A 20,708-nucleotide genomic window follows, 5' to 3' on the forward strand; every position below is an offset into this window, starting at 1 on the left:
GTGCCTAACTGACATCGGCGGGGGTGGCAGAACAGTCTGCAGCTGTGGTACTGTACTGGTAGCTCCAATAATGGTGACTTCCTGTCCTGAGAGGGGAGCTACCTTCTGAGTAACTACCGAGTGCTCTGCCGCTGTATCCATCATAAAGTTCCCAGTCTGGCCCCCGATCTTCATTTTGACCATCGGCTCATGGGGGCCCAGTTGGAAAGAGCCCAGTCTGTCCTAGTCAGAGTCAGCTATTGCCAGTCCGAGGAGGTCTGCCTCAGGCGGCTCTGGCCAATAGTGGCTGGGGGGTTTGGATGGCCTTGCCAGCTTCTTCTGGCCTGCTTCTGCCCTGCCTGCCTCTCCACTCCTGCTACTAAACTACTCTGTCCCTTCTTACACATGCAGAACTGGACCCAAGGCAGCGAGGTTTGAGCAATTTTAAAATTCCTTAACATACATTTTATCATTCATGTTGCAGGGAGAGACCGGGTTGGCTCCTCCTGAATAAAAGAACTAATCATAAAAGGTTCGTGAGGCCTGACCACCAGTGGAAGTCCTTCCCCTTGAGTTGGGGAAGACCCCCCAATATTTCCAAATAATTTCTTTTTTCTTGACAGGGCAGTTATAACTTTATTGAGGTTCTTTGTAATTAAATGCTTCAGAGTAGAGACCACAGTCTGCAGGGAAAGCAGCCTCCTAATGTTTCCTCCCAACCACCCATAAATGGAAGTAGAATTTGGTTGATTCCTCATCTCCAGTTTCAGTGGCTAAGGGGTAATGGATGGAAATGGAGAGAATGACAAAGAGGCAAGGATGAGGGTCGGTCTTAAAACAGAAAAATCCTGAAGGGCTTCAACTTAAACTAGCCGAAGTTAGTTTTACAGCTGTTCTTCACCCAGTTCCAGCCAACCAGGAATAAGTTAAATATCATTTTGCCACCTCAGCTAATGACAACAGTAGCAGCTTTCCAGAATTTGGGCCTAGTTTGCACCAGTTGCCAACATCACAGCTGCCAAAATTACAACAGAGATTTTAGACCAGCTCTTCTACCCTCTCACTCTTCTCCACGGGGGGGCTAGGCTTCACCCCAGGATCAGTCCATCCGCAGCCTTCATTTCCGCTTCTCCTGTGTGCTGGCGAACCAAGAATAGGAGCTTCTTGCTGTAGTGTAACGGCCAGGCATGCACTTGAGCCGCCAGCACCAACACCAGGTACATGACGGAGACGGCAGAAAACCCAAAGAGGAAGCGGTAGGCCTTGCCGTGGCGATAGAGCTGCTGTGCGGCAGGGAACATCTCCATGCTGCCGTAAATGAGGGGGGCGATGGAAAAGAGCCCCATGCTGATCACGGAGAGCACCAGGTAGCTAATGTTGTTGGGGGGAAGGAGAGGCGACCCAAGAGGGAGGGCACAATACTCAGCAAATATGGGTACTCCCACTGATAGGGCATGGCCACCTGATCATGTGACAACAGCCTCAGGTGTCCCACATTCATCTTGGCAACCAGCAGCAGCCATAGGACCAGATGCACGTAGATCAGCTTCTCTGTCAGGCCCCTGCCCCTAGCACACTATACACCCTCCCACATTTTTGTAGATAAATCCTCAGGTCATCCCCAAGTAACAGGCTCTGTGAGAAAGGCAAGGAGAGGGCGGGAGTCCGCGGGATCTGCTTGACTCTGCCTCTCAAACCCACTCTGACTGCCCTGTGCTGCTTAGCGGTCCCTGCCTGGACTACTGGAGAATTAGGGTCAGCACTGCAAGTTGTGATGTTCCTACGGGAGGGATGTGGCTGTAGTCAGCTGGCCAGCTTAATAAAGGCTCTTAAAATTCAAATTTTGAGTTGGTGGCCAAGGTGAGCAGGGCAGGGCGGGGCAGGCCCTTTCTTTAAGAGGAAGATATTTGCCCGGCCAGCATGGTTCAATGGTTAAGCATCGACCTATGAACCAGGAGGTCACGGTTTGCTTCCCCGTTAGGGCACATGACCAGTTCGATCTTCAGTGTGGGGCATGCAGGAAGCAGCCAATCAATGATCCTCTCTCATCACTGATGTTTCGATCTCTCTCTCCCTCTCCCTCTAGCTTCCCTCCAGCACCTGGGACCCAGGCTTACTTCTCTCAGGCCGCCCGTAGGCACCTGGAACCTGGGCTGGTTTCCCTCTGGCCCCGGCTTCGTCAGGAAGGACATCTGGAATGATGTCTAGTCTAATTACCATATTACCTTTTATTATATTTTTTTATTTTTTTAAAGAGGGAGATGCTGAAGGGAGAGCAGTGACGACGGCTTGGTTACTGCAGTGTAGGCACTGCAGAGATGATTGAGAAAAGGGAATCCTGTGGAGAAAGAATTCCTCACGCTTCACGATTGCCATGAAAATATTTATTTGTGGAGAATCGTAAGTCAACAGGAGCAGCACACAGACAGGCCTCTACAATGGTGAGCTGCGTTTTACATTTACAAACACGTTCCCACTCTCACAGTGGGCAGGGCTGGTCACCACGGGGCCAATGCAACCATTGTCTGAATCTCACAGAGATCGTCCCCTCACAGCTTTGTTTCCAGGCTGACACACCCCCTGAGAAGCCTCCAGATCCCAGCTCCTTTCCTGGAAGGCCTAGGGCAGCTTCGGCTGGGCTCCCAGTAGTAGCTCCGTCCTGCTGGGCCAGTTTTGCAATTGATTGAAATGCCAACTACAACTCTAGATTAGCAGGTGCACAGCTATAAGGTTAAAACATTCAAAACACCACCCAGCCTACATGGAGATCGGGAATTCCTTTCCAGTTCCCTGAATAGTAGCATCTACACCTCCCATCACCAGGACAGGGGTTGCAGTGCGGGCTCGGGTGGTGCCACTGGGAAGGGCTGGTCCTCGCTCTCCAGCAGCTGACCTGCAGGCCACGATGTCCCAGCCACAGTGAGCGCCCCACAGCCTCGGAAAGGAGCCTCCTGCAGAATGGGCTTCCTGTCACAGGAAGATCAGAACTTGCCCATCGTGGTGGTGGGCTGGGGCGGAGGGGAGCCCCCTCCTCTGAAGCAGAGTTGGAGGCGGGCAGGAAGTCTGGCTGTAGTACAGGCTCCGCTTGGCCTGGACAGTGAAAGCTTTTAAAAGACCTGTTTACTCTGCCAGCATTTAAAAAGAAAATTCTAGGAAGAGCCCCCCACTAATAGAGCTTTAAAATATCCCCCAAGTCAGACCTAACAGTATTCACAGAGCTCTGTCTTACAAACAGAACGAACACATGGTGTGGTGAGCTCAAATCTCTAATGAAAGGCAGGAATGTGGTTGGCAAGACATTGTTTTTTAATCATTTAGCGAAAACACTTTGCACCGAGAATCAAGTGCAGACGTCCACAAGAAGACACATGCGCTACGAGCACCCCGGGTGGGGCCTTCCAGACTGGGTGATGGGTGGTGCTGGGAGGAGCCGCTGAGCACAGTGGGGGATGGGACACACACAGGGCCGCCCTCCCGTGCATCACCACAGAACGCAAAGCCTGGTTCCCATCACCGGACAGGGATTCATACACTGAAGGAACACTCCCCAGAAGCAGAGCTGCTGATTGCCATCTACCAAGGTGGGGCCAAGACCCCTCCCAGCCCATCTGCCCTCGCTGTGTCCCCCTGCTGGCAGAGACTGGAAGTGCGTGGCTGGATTCTGAAACCAGAATCTACCTCCCATCACCAGGACAGGGGTCTCTGTAAAAACACAGGCTCTCATGATGTTCTTCTCACAGACACACTTGCCAGCTACTGGATTCTGCACCTGTCACAAAGCGGCCAACCGCACACACACCAACGCTGCCACAGGCCAAGGCGCACATGGGCCGGCCCTCGACCACTGCTCATGGGAGAACTGCAGGCAGGAGGAGGTATCCTGGGGAAATGACGTCCATCCAGACCAACTGGGCCACAGTTTACGGCTTCCCTGGCTTCGGGCAATGGGCCTGGCCTGCCAGAGCCACTTCTCCAGGGCATGGGGTCCTTCTGAGGGGCCACTCAGCTTGTACACCTGACACGCTGCCTCCGGGGACACAGGAGCTGGCTCTCCAGGGAGCCCTAACACAGAGCCTCACAGGATGATGAGAAGGGAACCCCAATGTGGCATAAAAACAGGTGGGCTCCATCCCACTGCTCTGCTGGTGGGCAAAATTGAGTCCAGGGCCACCTGGCTCCCACCCAGACTCAGAGAGCCAGACCACACTCACAGTGTCCCCATCTGCTCAGTCACCAACTCCCCTCCCCTCCTTCTAGCCCAGGTAGGGCTTGGCGGTGGGCCCCAGGGAGAGAGGTGGGTGAGGGATAGGTGGGCGGCAGAGAAGGAAGACAGGGCTTCCTGGCTATGCTCCCGAGTACAGTCCAGTCACAAGGTGTCCCTGACTCACACAGGTGTGGACCTGACGCCCAGGCAGGTAGGTGATCCCATCCAAGGGCAGAAGGACAAGGAGAGGGTGTACGCGCACAGTGGCGGTCCAGTGGTCCGAACAGGCTTCCCTGCTTTTGTGTACATGTCACCGGAGGAGTGAACATGAGGTTCAAGCAGGGGCAGGAGTGGTCCCTGGACATCCCGTAATCCCCGCCTGCCCCACCCTCTGGCCTGGGCTCAACACTACAACACCCTCCTCTTACCCAGAGCAGGTGTGCACGAGGTTCAAGCAGGGGCAGGAGTGGTCCCTGGACATCCCGTAATCCCCGCCTGCCCCACCCTCTGGCCTGGGCTCAACACTACAACACCCTCCTCTTACCCAGAGCAGGTGTGCCAGGCCAGGCACAGGCCACTGGAAAATTAAACATTTTAAAAATTGGTTCTAACAAGTGTAAGAATAGGACGACAAACAAAGCATCGTTTTACAATCACAGACATATATTGCAAAAGTAACGCAGACTAACACAGTCACCTCAGCAGGACTTGGCAATGATTGAAGGCTGATTCGAAAAGGGAATCATCGTTTGGAATTCATCTTTTTTTTTTCTTCTAATTCATCTTTAAGGTCTACAGGAGAGGGTTTGAAACACCGGAAAGTCTTGAAACCTGCACTCAGACAACCATCTTCCACGTTAACATAAATTACCATCCTGGTGCATGTTGCTAAGCTATGTAAGGTAAGAACAAAAATCAATTCTAATTTGGACCCAACTTGTATCAAAAAACTACTGCCAGGAACCAAGGTTGGGAAATTCTACACATGGGAAGCCCGGGGCCTCTGCTGTCGGCGCGCCATGGAGCGTGTGCGTGTGGAGACGAGCCCAGACAGCACAGGCGCGGCAACACGGGCCTGGGCATGTGGGGCTCGGCCCCCCCCGAAAGCTCACGTTTCCACAGGAGCCCACACTCCGCAGAGGCTCTCGGGGTCCCCCAGTTCCTCCTCTCAGTAGAGACAGCTCAGCCCGTCTCCGTCTCCTCGTGGTCGGGCTCCCTGCCTGCTCGGGGTCAGGGCCTTCCAGCCGAAGGGCAGGGAAGAGAAAGCCTCAGGTGGCACCTGAGTCCATGGTTCCACAGAAGCTTCAAGGAGGAATAAACCCCATCATTCTCTGTAGAACGCAGGGGAGTAAGAGAGCGAGACCTAGCGCGGGGCCAGGCCTCTGAAATAAAACCGGGAGCCAAGGACCGAACAGCGTTTGCGGAGCGTGAGCTTCCCTTCAAGTTCCCGGTGCTCAAGGAATAAGCCGGCACCCCACACCGTGCCCTTCCCGGTGGGTTTCACCATCTCCTGGAGGACAGACACGCCTGGTTCCCTGCCCAGCCCTACTCTGGCTCTCAATATTGAAATAAAAAAACTTCTTGTTGGCCCTCTCCCCAGCTCTACTTGGCAGTGGCAGTATTTTCCATTAAATGTGCTACACGCACCCAGGGCCCCGGGTGACGTGGGCTGGTCCCTGTGAGCACCCTGTTGGGGAGGCTGCCCCCCACCAGGCTGCGGGCCACTCCTTCCTCCTCCTGGTCCTTCGGGCCCTGCAGGGACCAGAAGGCCGGGCTCCTCCCCGGGGCTCAGAGGAGCCTGGTGCTTGGAACCAGGAACCAGGGACACAGCGCCCTGACCCTGTGCACAGGCCACCGCCAGGACGACAGCGTGAGACTCAGACATTCAGAGGTCACAGTGAGGAAGAAAGACTGTGCCATGGTGCCAGGAGTTCAATGGAGAGAGGCCCTCTTCCTTTTCGGGCATTTTCTACAAACAGAAGAATGTACTACTGAGGAGCTGTGTGGGCCCTACCTGTGGGCAGGGAACCAAGGGCACATGGGCTGGCCTCGGAGAGTTTGCTTTCCCAGGAGTCACGTGGGCCCCATGTCCTGTCTCCCCTCCAGGCTGTGGGCTCCTAGACTAGGGTACCCCAAAACTCTGACAAGTGGAGCCAAGGAGGTCTCGCTGGCAGTGGACAACTGGACTCGGGTCAGGGCCTAGGGCTGAAACGTGTCAGCTGTGGAGCAGGAGCCCAGCTCTGCCCTCCGCACCTGTCTGCACGCTCACTCCCTGGCGCAGGGCCCTCGTCACCAGTAGCCGGTGGCACATACGCGGTGCTTACGCTGTTGTGTCACCAACTCGGTGAGTTTTCCAAAAGGAGCCAATGTGGCATTGCCCCGACCCCTCAGCCCCGCACCAGCCTTCCCTTTCCTGGCATCTCTGAGCCTCGTGTAGCTGGTCCCTAAAGACACTCGTGGGTTACGGGGCAGGCCAGCTGATACTGGTGCGATCTGTGGACTTGAATTTTCGGGGTCCTGGAAGGTCCCCGCCAAAGTGACTGTGCACACCTGTGTGTGTCTGGGCCACTGGCACTAACCTGTCCATATGGTGAAACAGGGCGGGACTGGAAGTGCCCAGGGACCAACCGAGCAGCAACGTCACAAACAAACTCCTGAGGCAGGAGCCAAGAGGGAGCGGTCAGAACGACAAGAAAGGTACTTGGCGAAACTCGTCCTCAGAGACACACAGACACAGCCACGGCCCGGCCCTGCCACAGGGGGCACCTCAGTGGCGGGAGCCCACCCGACCCTCTGGGGCAGCAGCCCCTCCCACCATGCCCCCTGCCCCCAGATGGGGAGGACGCCCCCAGCGGGGTGACCACAGAGCTGGTTTTCAGGGAGGCCCAGGAGCCTTCGTGGGGAAGGGGGGCTGGGTCTCCAAGTCACACATTTCTGCGATCACTGTGTTATTTTTAAAAAGCACGACTGGCACATTTTCACAATTAAGACCAGTGGATGCTGGACACTCACAAAAGGAAAAAAATACCAAGTTTCGGTCACAGCTCTAAGGCAGACGTTACGTTTTTCACAGGGACGACGACGGAGACACCGGCGCTGCGTGAGCAGGTGGGCGCAGCAGCCCTCACAGCACCGTGGCCTGGACGACAATCTCCGGGTTCTCGATGTCCCTTTTGCTCTGGACCATCCTCAGCTCCAGCAGCGCCGGGCTGGGCTTCTGTCCTTCCCCGGCCTGGGCTACAGAACAGACAGGGCGTGAGCCTCGGGGCAGAGCAGGGAGATCGCCTTGGCGTTCCCAGTCGGAAGGGAGCTCCGGGCTGTAGCCCGCTGCCCCTATTCCTAAAGGCCAGGACACGGGGACAGCAGGAGCCCCGGGGACCCCATTCCTACAGGCCAGGCCAGGGGGACAGCGGGAGCCCCGGGGACCCCATTCACAGCCACGCAGGTGCCACCTCTCCCCCTCCCACCGCTCTGCCTGAGGCCCCAAAGCAGGAGGCTCTCAGGATCGCGAAGGCGCCCGTGGGCCTGCGGTGGTACCTTTCGCACACTTGATGGTCCGCTGCAGAACGTGGTGCATGGCTGAAACGGTCTTCTCACAGGCCACCTGCGGGGAGGAGGGACCACTGTGCCCGGCCACCTCGAGACTGTCCACTCACCATGCTGCCCACAGCTGCCTGCGTGGGCACTGTCTCCACCCGGAGTCACCAGGGCGCTGGCTTGGCCAGCACACGCTCCCCCAACCAGCTGGGCCTTCCCCCCGGAGACTAACAGAGCTGAGCAGGTGCCTGCATCACTAACCTGCCCCCCTCTGGGCCAGACAGCTCTGGGGAGGGGCTGTGACACAGGACCATCCGTATTGCCTGGCACGTCATAGATGCTTAGTGTTTCTGGGATGAATTAAGTATAAAGAATCAACACAGGAAAGAACTGGTGCCTCAAGGTCGGCCAAAGTCATTGCTCAGTCAGTCTCACAGTCAGACTCGGGGCTCAGCAAACAGAACTGCCTCCCCGACTCCGGGACCCAGGGCCCCTCCTAAACCAACTCAGCCTTCAGAGACACAGCCCTCCTCTGGGCACCACGATGCCACCACCTGGACAGCTGGCGCCCCCGCTGCTGCCAATTAGACTGGCAGGTCTGCACTCCCGGCAGGCTGGCCTTCGGGGGCGGGGGCAGGGGGGGCAGGAGGGTGTGAAACCAGCCAGGGGAGGCACATTTTGGCTTCGATGGGTAGGTGAGAGGGGAGGAACCCGAGAGCAAGTCTGCATTGCACAAACACAGAGCCCAGATGTGTTGGGGAGGCCTGGGCCCCGGGGGAGATGGGGTCCCTCCAGGGGCTCTGCCGACAGCTTTAGAGGAATCCATTTCCAGATCCTGAGCTCCGAAGTCTGCCTTCCCACACTCAGGGGGCAGCAGGCCTCACCCACCTGACGAAGTTTCTCTAACGCTGTCAGCTGATAGGGCATCAGACAGAACAATGTGACAAGATGCCCCGAGGCTGACAGCAGGAGGTCAAAGAACACCCCTGGGAGTCCTGAGCGGGACCACAGAGCACACAGAAAGCCCCCGCACCCCAGTTTACCCAACCAGCCCAGTGGCTACATTTGAGGACACACTTGCACTGACTGCTCTGCTGACAGAGGCTCCCCGGTGCCGAGGCTGCACACCTCAGTCCTGAGCCAGAGCCCTCAGATTTCTGCTGACACAGGCCTTCCAGGCTGGGCCTGGCACCCTACTTGGGAACGAGACACTGAGCAGGGGTTGGGCTGGGACTCAGCCAGATGTGGGGCATGAGGTGGCAGCCAAAGCTACAGAGCCCTCACACCCTCCAGCTCTTTAGAGGGACATGACAACCACTCCCCACAGAGATGACAGGATCAACGGGGGCAGGAGGGGCACGCCCTGCTGACCTTGAGGTTATTGGGGTGCTTGTGTGTCCACGCCAGGAGCATGGCGGCAAACAGGTCCCCGGTGCCCACAAAGACGGCGTCCACCTTGCGAATGTCCATGCGGATGCGCTCTATCGTCACGGAGCCATCAGGGTGCCCTGGGGGACAGCGTGGCCCACTGGGACCCCAGACCCTCACCAGCAGAGGGCCAGCCCAGGGCCCCAGCCTGCCCTCCTGCCCGCTCAGCCCCTGCACCGCACGCGGAAGGGTCATGCCACCCACGGAGGCTCACTCCGACCGACCCCTGGGCTCAGGGCCCACCCGGTGCCCCCAATACCCCGGAGAAAGTGAAAGGTGGGAGCCCCAGCTGACCACCGTCAGGCCGGCGTCGGGGGGACTGCGCAGCTGATGAGGGGCCGGACGGTGTGATCTGTGGAGGGAGCCTGAGTCACCATGGCGCCTAGAGCTGTAGGGATTATGTGAACTTACTGGTGTGTGAGCATGTGTGCAAGCCTGAGTATGAGTTTGTGAATGAGCGTGTGCAAGTGTGTGAATGCGTGTGTGAGTGCATGTGCTCCTGCACACAGATGCAGAGGGAGGCGGGAGAAGCTGCTCCCTGGGGCAGTGGGAGTGACCCAGCCCTGTGCCACTTTAACGCTGTGTGGGGCCACCAACCCGGTGGCACCTGCAGGATGAAACAATGAACAAGCAGAGCACGGCGTGAGCTCAGCCAGCCCCGGCTCTGCGGGAGGCCAGGCGTGTGGCCCCTGGGTCCCCGAGAGCCTGGCTCCAGCAGGGCTGTTCCCGGTGACCCCAGAGGTAAGTCGGGACGTTATCCTCAAGCTGCCGGCCCCATCTGGATGTTGAGGGCTGCAGCGGCCATGGGGGAGGTGGCAGCTCCCCATGCTCCACTGCACCTGATTCATGGAATCCTTCCTCATTCTGATTTAGTCTCATCTTTCTCAGGATTGGGGGTGGGGGTGATATGACTTCAGGAAATTGCAAACCTTCTCAGAAGCCTGAAGGGGCATATGGAGTAAAGGTGCGGAAGGGAGCTCAGTGCTGGGGTGGGTGGGGTGGGGCAGGGCGGGGTGGGGAGGGCAGGGCGGCTGGGACTCACGGATCCTCTGGCTTCCCAGCACAATCAGGTAGTCACTGCCCCGCGGGGAAGAGAGGTCGGAGCTGGTGATGACCACGGTGTCGGGGCCCATCGAGTGCAGCACGTCCATCACCTGCCAGGCACAGGGAGCACGTCAGCCAGGGAGCTCCCAAAAGCCGTCACTCCTGCCCCTCAGCCCTTAGCCCCAACAGCCACGCACAGTGGCCCGCACACCCCATGCACTCCGGCGGGGTTTGGCTTAAGGGCAGGAAGAGGGGAGACAACAGAAGCTCATAACCGGAACCCACCCTGCCCGGCCCCTGCCCGTCCAGTGACAGCTTTGCCAGGTTAGAGCTACCGTCCCCTTTCACTCGGCTTGAAGTCTGAAGGCATGTGCCTGCCGGCCCCCATCTGCACCCTATAGGTGCCCACTTCTGGAGGAAGGCGCCCACCAGCTGGGCCAGCTGCCCTTCCTCATCTGGGCTCCACACACAGCACACACCACCTGTCCGCTCTGGGAAGCCACTCACTCACTCCCTTATGTATTCAACAAACATCTACTGTGTGTGTGTCCAGCAACATGCTGGGGGCTGGAGGCTCCCTGCCCTCGAGGGCACAGGCCTTGTGACAAAATACCCACCGAGGTGCACTTGGGCCTCAGGAGAGCAAACCAGCTGAGCCGAGCAGGGGCCCAGCCTGGAGAGACCTGGGCAGAGGCAGAGGGCCTCATCGCAGGCAGGAGGCGCATCACCTGCCTCCCGTGGGCAGCGCCGGCCAGCGGAGCCCCACCATCTCATGGGGTCAGGCGGAGGGCCTGGGAAGGCTCCTGTGACCGTGAATCGTGCACACACATCCGGGACTTCTCGTGCTGGGGACCGGTGTGGACTCCAGACCCTTGGGCGAGGGTTCAGCTCTCCCTGTCACAGCCCGGCAGCCGCGTCCCTCCTCTCAGCCCAGGGCCTCGGGCTGGGGCCACAGAGCCACGGGCAGCGGCCACTCTCTAACTCGGCTTTTCTCTAGGAGCTGTAGGAGGCCCTGCCTTCCTGTGCAACTGCCTCAGAGCAGTGCCTGTGATCGTGCGAGCGGGCACTCCCTGCTCTAGAGCTGAGTGTGGGCTGTGGGAGACGTGTCCCCCACCTCGCACACACACATGCACAGAGGGGACAGGGGGCGGGCAGAAAGGAAACTGACAATGCAGCCCCCCGGCCCTTGGGCGAGGTGACAGGCAGCCGGATGCTGGCCCCTGGGGGGCCTGTCTCCCATCTCCCAGGTGTGCAGCGTCCCCTCCCCAGGGAGCAGCCCGCCTGTCCCATGCTAGGACCTGGAAGGCTCCTTACCGCTAAGGCTTCTTCCTGGCTGTGGATCTTCCTGCCAGTCAGTAACCTGAAAGACAGGCAGGCACAGGTGAGACGCTGCTTGCTGGGTCCTGCCTGGAACGTTCCCAAAGCGACAGCAGCACTGGGACCCTCACCCCCAACCCCCACAGGGAACGAACTCAGAGCCTGCTGGCCATCACAGGCCATCACGGACCAAGTGGCCACCATGATGTGTCTGGGGATCGGTCAAGAGTAAACTCTAGGCCCAGCTGGGGTGGTTCAGTGGTTGGGCGTCAACCTATGAACCAGGAGGTCATGGTCGGGGCGCATGCCCATGTTGTGGGCTCAGTCCCCATTAGGGGGCGTGCAAGAGGCAGCAGATCAAGGATTCTCTCTCAATCACGGATGTTTCTAACTTTTTCTCCTTCTGCCTTCCTCTCTGAAATCAATAAAAATGTATTTTTAAAAAGAGTCAACTTTAGTTTTAAACGGGAACTAGCTGCACACCCCTGGCACCGGGAAACGCCCCTCACACCCTCAGTGCCTGGTTCTTCAATGTGTGAGGTGGGGCCGTGAAGCCCAAGGAAGGCCCTTTGATACTGGGCAGAGGGCTGCACACGCCTTTCCACCTCACGAACAGATCTGGGAAGTGGGTTTCAGAGCTCAGGGTGACTGCCCGTGTCAGCTGCATGTACTCCCTTCCTTGTGGCAGCACATGCCAGAGCACCTCTTCCCTCTCTCTGTCCCCAAGACTCTTGCTGTTCAGGAGTAAAAAACCACACGCGCCCTGACCGGTTTGGCTCAGTGGACAGAGCATTGGCCTGCAGACTGAAGGGTCCCAGCTTCGATTCCAGTCAAGGACATGTACCTTGGTTGCGGGCACATCCCCAGTAGCGGGTGTGCAGGAGGCAGCTGATCGATGTTTCTCTCTCATTGATGTTTCTAACTCTCTATCCCTCTCCCCTCCTCTCTGTAAAAAATCAATAAAATATATATTTTTTTAAAAATTTAAAAATAAAATAAAATAACCACACACCACAGCTGACGGCTAGAAAGAAGCCAGATCGGCCCTGGGCGCCTCGTCACCCTGGCACGCAGGGGGCAAGGGGCTCCGACTCGGGGAGGGCCTGCCCCCACCCTGGTGCCAGATCCACTCCCCTGGGGCAGGACCTTCCGGGGAGCCGAACCCACAGAAGGGATGTAGGGGACACGTCCTGCGCTGTGTCTGTCACTGTCTGTGGGGAGGTCTGAAAGCTTTGGCCATTTCTAGTCACTTACTCAGCCTCGAACTGGTTGGGAGTTATAATGTCTGCAACCGGCACCACCTTTTCTTTGTAGACAGGAAGGAGATCCTCTGGAACGTACTGAAGGAAAAGGAGAGAGGGACAGGCTGACGCACACAGAGGAGGAGACGAAACCAGAACAGTCGAGTCCAGCTCGGGGACCCCACGTGACACCGGGCTGCCCCCCCCCTCCCCCCCCGTGGCGATAGGCAGCGCGTGGTGACCCAAAGGGCTCCACACGGGACAGTGAGCCGCGGCCGGTCCCACTGCCTGTCTGTGTCCGGCTCAGGGGCCGAGAGCGATTTCAACATTTTTTAATGTTGGGGGGAAAGTCAAAGGAAGAGTAACACTGTGACACATGGAAAGACGGAAAATTCAAGTCTGTGTCTGTACATGAAATTTCACCAGAAAACAGCCATGTCCGTTGGTCTGCAAATTGGCTGCTTTGGCTACAACAGGGATGCGTGGCCCTAAGATACTGACTCTCTGGCCCTTTTATGGGAAACCTCGCTGCCAGCCCTGCCTCCTCCGACCGAGGGCCCCGCCTCCCGCAGAGCAGCGCCCCGTCCATCAGAGGTCGTGTCCTGCTTTCGGATGAGCAATAGCTGTGCTCACCGCACTCGCACGGGCGTGACATTACTCACCATGGAGCCTTCGCCTTCCCACTTGTCACCCATCACCGGGTCGCACACTGTGGAGACACAAAGGGCATCGTATCAGCAAGAGCTGCAGCTGGGGAACAAAGAGCCTTTCACAGGATTTTTTTATTTTTTTAATCCTCACTCAAGGATATTTTTCCATTGATTTTTAACGAGAATGTTGGGGGTGTGTGGGAGGGGGAGAGACAGAGAGAGAAACATTGATGTGAGACACACAGATTGATTGCCTCTCACACATGCCCCGACCGGGGTCAGGGATCGAGACTGCAACCCAGGTACGTGCTCTTGGCCAGAATCAAACCCGGGGCCCTTCAGTCCCCGGGACAACGCTCTATCCATTGAGCCAAACCGGCCAAGGCCTTTCACATGATATTTGTTGTTAAACGTCACCTGCACCTAAAAGCTTGGGGAAGCATGGCCTCCATTCTCATTTACGCATTATCTGGCATTCCCCACTTCGTCATCCGGGCCACCTGGGGTGTCACAAACCTCAAATGCAGTGCTTTGCACACTGACACTGATGAAGCCAGTTCATAGCCTGCTTGCCTCCCCACAAAGATGCCAGGTTCGCGGTGAAGGTGTGTCTACCCCCTGAGTTCAGTGCGTACAGGCTGGGAGGTGGACCATGAAGTTGGGATGCAAGAGGGAGGCTTCCACCCAGGCACAGGCCCCAGGGACCCCCACTCCCGCAGGTGACAGCCCAGCGCCTACCATACACCAGCCGGGAGTTCTGCTGCTTCAGCTCCCGCACGATGTCCACCACCATGGCCAGGAAGGACTTGTCCCTCGTGTACCCTGTGGGAGGGAGAGCAGGCCACCCGCATAAAACAGAAGGCTCACAGCGACCGACCGCGGCAAAGGGAAACCATCCTGCGGCCAGGGTGAAGACCAAGTGTCCCCCAACAAACGCAGCCCGCGAGGGTCGCCAGGCACTTCCCAAAAGGAAGCCTCGGTGATGTGTGTACAGGGGATGTTCTGTCCTGTCCATTTCAACAAACACATTCACTTTTAACCACGTATAAAAACACAAACAGGTACTCTTTTTTTTTTTAACCAAGAATGGGTATAAATAAGACCAACGTACCAGGCGGCAGCGTGTTGCCTACTTGGGTGTTTCACCCCAATCTCTTCCCAACACCCCACTTGGCCCCACCCCATGTGCACTGCAACCCCAATGTGGGCCCAGAAGTGTGACTTGGCCTGGATAGGACCAAGTGCTCGGTGGCATGCGCCACTCCTCCTTGAAGGAGGCAGGGACCAGGAACTAGCCGGGTGTGGGGTGCTCTGGGGCTTCGCGAGTCCATCCCAGCTGGAGCAAGGCTCGCAGGTACCAGCGCCTGCTCCCTCAGGGCCCTTACCCGTGAGCACGTAGTCATACTTATTTACGTTGTTCAGCTTCAGACCTTCGTACACCTCGTGGAGCTCGTCTGCGTTCAGCACCTGACCCTTCCAGTGTGCGTAGCCTGGGGAGAGCAGAGCCGTCAGGGCCTGCGCACACGGCACACGGTGAGACACCTTCACCCGATGGCCCAGCACAGCCCCGACAACCTCGATGACGCTGGTGGGGTGAATGGTCCCCTCCCCAGGGGCTGACGCGGGGACTGACGTAGACCTCCCAGGCATGGTGTCTCAGGGGGCTGATCCCTGTGGGTGCCCAGCAACCTCAAAGCACCCCTGACAGCACCCTGGCTGACACTGTCTGTGGTTGTAATTACTGCATCAGGGTCACACCTCCCACCGCCAGTTCCCTCTGAATGAATCCAAGGCAGGGAGGGCATCAGCTCTCCAGGCTGGCCCACGGACACCTGTGGAACCTGCGTCACACTGATAGGATGGGGAGGGACACTCCAAAAAGGACACGCCGGGATCACACAACTGGTCACTTCTTCCTGTCTTTCGAGGGGGCCCTGGGGATGTGTCCCCACATGTCACAGTCACTCCCTTTGCCAGCTTCTACTGTGTATGTTTCCCCATCCAGGCTGAGTTGCTCAATCGCTGTCATCAGGGCACCCTGGCAGGTAAGGGCTTGTCACATCCCAGCTACCTGGCCCCCCTCCCCCAGAAGGTTGAAATGCGGCCAAAGCAAGTCTTGGATCAAATCGTGACCAAGAGCCAAACGTGAATCAGAAATGGGCCCAGATGCTCAACCTGCTCTCGTCCCGACAGGCACGCAGGTGCAGACACGTGAGCATCCTGAGGGGACCCGCCTGCCATGTGGAGCCCCTGCCCACAGAGGCTCAGGTGGGGACAGGCCAAGGGCTCCCAGTTCACCAGGGGCAGGGCCACGCCATGGATACCCCACACTTCACCCATGAGAATGCCTCCTGGTGTCCTTTATGGCAATGGGAGGCTCTTAAAGTACGTGCTTCCAAGCATGTAAGTAAAAACCACGGGCGAGTTATCCCTACAACCCTCCACATGGACCACTGGTGGTGATCTGCACTAACTCAGACCGCCCGGAGCCAGGCTGCTCAGCCTGGAGGAGGAGAAGGGCAATGGCGCCCTCTGCTGGCAGCCTGTGTGCATGAGCAGGAGTCAACCTGATTCTGGAACAACTCCACCTGTCAACACGATTCTGCAGGCAGCGTGGCCCCAGGACACCAGCTGGGGCAAATCATCTGTATGTCCCCTGAGAGACACCAGCGTGAACTGACACGGGAGGGTGAGTTTGTTAGTAGAAGAACCTGATTGACCCCATTCATCAGATACCCTCGGGGTCAGCAGGATCAGGAGGGCGAGGCAGGGAGAGTCCAAGAGTTCTCCAGTGCAGGACTGCCCCCACCGGCTCTTGCGTTCACCAAACGCTGGCAGCCTCTGGCTGTGTCCCAGGCAGGTGTTTGCTCAAGGAAGGCTGGGCGGCCACAAAAATGCTGTAGGCCCAGAGTGGGAAGAACCGTGGTCCTTCCTTGCCCTCCGTTTTCCAAACCTCCTTCCGACCAGAGTTGGTTTATTCCCATCACCCATGTTGCATAGTCGAGTCCTGGAGTACCACAGACTGGGCGGCTCCAACACAGTCCTGGAGGCTGGAGGCCGAGGTCCAGGTGTGGGCAGGGCTGGTCCCTCCCAAGGCCTCTCTCCTGGGATTAGATGACCCCTTTTCCCTGTGTCCAAACATGGTTGTCCCTCTATGCCTGTCTGTGCCCTAATCTCTTCGTATGGGGACAACCATCATGTTGGCTTAGGACCCAATCCCAATGACCTCATTTAAGCTTATCACCTCTCTACAGATTCCGTCTTCAAATACAGTCATTCTCTGAGGTGCTGGGGGTCAGAGCTTCAACACGTGAATTGGAGGGGACACAATTCATCCCATCAGAGCAGCGGTGAGGGTGAGACACACAGCCCCCCACCAGGCCTCAGACACCGGGCACCACGGCAAAGCACAGCCTCTGTGAGATCAGCTTCCTAACCAGCCTGTGGCCCAAGCACTAGCTCCACGGCCTCAGGTGCCAGGTGGCACATGCCAGACTACCACAGGGCACGGGTCTGAGAAACAGACCAGCCTCATTTCTGAGCAGCAGGGCGTGGGCAGGGGTGAGGGGAAGAGAGATGGGCTCGGGGCACAGCGAGGCATCACCTGGCTACTCCAGGTCGAGGGGTTGGCACCTGAGCCGCAGAGGTGGCCTTGGGGAGACCTCCCCCTGTAGGCCCTCGGATTAGGCTGCAGAGACAGGGTGCTCAAAGTCACCCCCAGGGGGAGCTGCCTGAGGGATCCTCTCATCAGGCGGGCTCCACACGCATCTAAGGCTGGACTGGAGCAGGAGGCTCTTCTCCGTGGGTGAGGAGGCCCACCCAGGAACCACAGGTGCCTCCCTGGGAGAGAAGCCCCCATCCCAGCCCTATCCATGCCCACATCTGCGTAGGCTCTAGGGCAGTGGTTCTCAATCTTCTGGCCCTTTAAATACAGTTCCTCATGTTGTGACCCAACCATAAAATTATTTTCATTGCTACTTCATAACTGTAATGTTGCTACTGTTATGAATCGTCATGTAAATATCTAATATACAGAATGGTCTTAGGCGACGCCTGTGAAAGGGTTGTTCAACTGCCAAAGGGGTCGCGACCCACAGGTTGAGAACCCCTGCTCTAAGGCAAACTGTGGTCTGTTCCTCATCCATCCCGCCCGGGGCGGGCAGAGGCCTCCCTGCTTCAGACCCGTCGGGATGGCCAGTGCACCATCACCTGAGAGGGTCCACAGGAGGCAGGAGGAGCCGTCACCACTGAGGCCCAAAGGCCCCTCCCCTCGCCCCTGCAAAGGGCAGCAGGAGTTTCTGAACCGAATCCTTGCTTATGTTGAGCTAATGTCATTATGGCACAATATAATATTCACCAATAAGTTTAATTCCATCACTTGGTGTCCAAGCCAGTTTGGCTCATTTACTTAAAAAAAGGGGGGGGGGGGGAGAAAGGAAGGAAGAGCCCGAGGCTCAGTGGTTCGATTCGATTCCCGGTGAGGACACATGATTCAGGCTCGATCCCCAGCGTGGGGCGTGCAGGAGGCAGCTGGTCGACGATTCTCTCTCATCATTGATGTTTCTACCTCCCTCTCCCTTCCCCTCTGAAATCAATACAAATATATTTTTTAAAAGAAAAGAGAAAAAGGGAGGGTGGTTGAAACAGCCAGTAAAAACATGTGGGATTCAGGGAAGTTTGCTGGATTGACTCAAACTTTTTGGGACTTCTTCAAATTTCAGAGCACGCAGCACACTCCGCAACGTGAAAGCAGGAAAGGGCTTTTAGGGTGAACTGTAGCCTTTTCATCCAAACCCACACAGAATTCCTCCCTCCTTGCTTATGACCTATCATACCCTCTCCCCTTCCAGGAAAAACTGTACCCAGGAGAATTACAAGAAACCCTCCCGAGGGCTGAGGCCAAGGCACCACCCCCGGGTCCCATGGTGCCCTGCCAGGCGGTTGGAGACGTCTGTGCCCGGAGGTTCTTCCTGGATGCAGAGCAATCTCACGAGACGCAATGTGGGGACCGTTCCAAGAACCGAGGAGGCTTTGTCCTCCTGCCTCTGCAGCCGTGGGGAGCGTGGGGTCAAGGGGCACTGCCCCTCACACACCCTCCAGCCAGCAACTCCACTTCAAGGCTTGTCCAGAAACCCATGAGGTCCCCGTGCGTGTGCTCTCCCAGGCACCAGTCTCTAATAGAGACAGTCAGGGTCCACCCACACGTCCACCTACAGCCATGGTGGCACGGGGGGCATGAGCACACTCATGTAAGAGTAGGTGCTAGGATCACCGTCCTTGTTTTTCAGGAGGAAACTGAGGCACCACTTCCCCTGGTTACTGCATCTGCCTGGCCAGCCAGCGCAAAGCCGCGGGGCTAAGACTCCGGTGGGCAGTCCACCCTGCAGATGGGAGACCCCAGCCCTCCACCCTCACACAGGGCCGCCCCCGCAGCTCTGGCAGATGGGGGCACAGGACCCACATTTCTAAAAGGACGTTTCTCACACCCACACTCAGCTGAGCCTGTGCCTTACCTGTGTGGTTTGAAAACTGGACAGAGTTCACAGCGTCGATCTCAAACCCCAAAACCTGCAGGACAGAGAAGGACCAGGTGTGAGAGAGCCTGGGGCAGGCAGTGACCCCCTGGCCCGGAGGAGGGGAGCCCACGCATGCTGTTGGGAAGCAGCCAGCCGGAAGGGCTGAGACACAGAGGCCACTCGCCACGGCTGGGACTCAACGCCTCCAGATCGCTCCTGGAGATCCCACTGATGGAGCTCGCAAAGAAACCCGTGAGGCCACCAACCAAGACCACACCCCCATGAGCCACATACAAGCAGTGGCAAGCGGAAGCCACCAGGGAAGTGTGAGGCCAATGCCCTGCCCAGGGTGAGGAGGGGACTCGCCCACGAGCTCAACTGTGACGCAGGAGGGCTGACTGTCCAGGCCGGTGAATAAGGACAAGAGGCCCAGGAGCAGGAAGGCCCTCGAGGTCAACTCCAGGACTTCTGGTTGGCCTGCTCCACTGACTTCACTCCTTTCCCTTCCCCGAGCTCAATGGGAGAACAAGGATCTTTTTGTCTTTTAAATATATTTTATTGATTTTTTACAGAGAGGAAGGGAGAGGGATAGAGAGTTAGAAACATCAATGAGAGAGAAACATCAATCAGCTGCCTCCTGCACACCCCCTACTGGGGATGTGCCTGCAACCAAGCTACATGCCCTTGACCAGAATCGAACCTGGGACCCTTGAGTCCACAGGCTGACGCTCTATCCACTGAGCCAAACCGGTTAGGGCAACAAGGATCTTTTTGTAACGCTGATCCACAAGACAAAGAAAGGGAGCAGACGAGAGATTTCAACAAACTGTGGAGTAGCTGAAATACACACTTCCCATGCCATTCTATATAATAAAAGCCTAATATGCAAAGTGTCTGGTCATTCAGTTCCTGTTCAACCAATCAAAGAGTAATATGCTAATGATATGCTAAGGCTGCTCAACCACTCGCTATGATGTGCACTGACCACCAGGGGGCAGACAGTCAACCGGTCAACTAGTCGCTATGACATGCACTGACCACAGGGAGCAGACACTCTGACCGGCAGGTTAGCTTGCTGCTGGGGTCTGGTCCATCAGGACTGAGCAAGACAGGCCAGACATGCCCTGGAGCCCTCCCACATCCCTCCCCAGCCACGATCGTGCACCAGTGGGGTGCCTCAGCCTGGCCTGCACCCTCTCGCAATCCAGGACCCCTCGGGGAATGTTGGAGAGCTGGTTTCAGCCCGATCCCGCAGGCCAGGCCGAGGGAACCTCACTGGTGCACGAATTCATGCAGTGGGCCTCTAGTTAAATTAAAATCTTGGTGCCTCCTGGGGGCACAGGGAAGAAGTGGGCCCATTATCTGTACACTCTCCCAGACAGACAGGGCAAGAGAGAGCAAGTGAGAGAGACCACGTAAAAAAAAACAAAAAACAGAGGCCGAGAGCTCGGCCGGTGTGGCTCAGAGTTTGAGCATTGACCTATGAACCAGGAGGTCATGGTTCGATTCCCAGTCAGGGCACATGCTCGGGTTGGGGCTCGATCCCCAGTAGAGGGCGCGCAGGAGGCAGCCAATCAATGATTTTATCTCATCATTGATGTTTCTCTCTCTCTCCCTTCCTCTCTGAATTCAATAAAAATATATTTTTAAAAAACAGAGACTGAGAGCAGACAGTGTGAGACAGGCAGCGAGAAACAGAAAGTGTGTACGGAAGAAACGACAGAGGACAGAAGTGCAGGGACGTGCTGGCCCTGGGGCCTCCCTCCCCTCCACCTGCCATTCTGCTCTAGCA

The 20,708-nt window shown here is 57.2% G+C and overlaps 1 protein-coding gene and 1 pseudogene across 1 annotated transcript in view; both read right to left on the minus strand.

Annotated features, from left to right (window-relative positions):
- Positions 1-595: 595 nt before the first annotated feature.
- On the minus strand, positions 596-6,494 carry LOC107182273 (annotated as a pseudogene).
- The window catches only part of PDXK (pyridoxal (pyridoxine, vitamin B6) kinase), a 26,725-nt gene continuing 10,842 nt past the window's right edge, over positions 4,826-20,708 (minus strand). Inside the window, exons 2-11 of the mRNA XM_006758694.1 lie at positions 18,914-19,051; positions 14,786-14,890; positions 14,139-14,222; positions 13,413-13,459; positions 12,764-12,849; positions 11,507-11,552; positions 10,191-10,302; positions 9,092-9,228; positions 7,721-7,787; positions 4,826-7,420 (exon numbers count right to left, since the gene is read on the minus strand). Of these exons, the coding sequence (XP_006758757.1) occupies positions 7,308-7,420; positions 7,721-7,787; positions 9,092-9,228; positions 10,191-10,302; positions 11,507-11,552; positions 12,764-12,849; positions 13,413-13,459; positions 14,139-14,222; positions 14,786-14,890; positions 18,914-19,051 (935 nt within the window). The 3' untranslated portion in view covers positions 4,826-7,307. The remainder of the gene's footprint in view (positions 7,421-7,720; positions 7,788-9,091; positions 9,229-10,190; positions 10,303-11,506; positions 11,553-12,763; positions 12,850-13,412; positions 13,460-14,138; positions 14,223-14,785; positions 14,891-18,913; positions 19,052-20,708) is intronic.

Source organism: Myotis davidii, unplaced genomic scaffold, assembly GCF_000327345.1.
Source record: "Myotis davidii unplaced genomic scaffold, ASM32734v1 scaffold975, whole genome shotgun sequence".
Taxonomy (NCBI): domain Eukaryota; kingdom Metazoa; phylum Chordata; class Mammalia; order Chiroptera; family Vespertilionidae; genus Myotis; species Myotis davidii.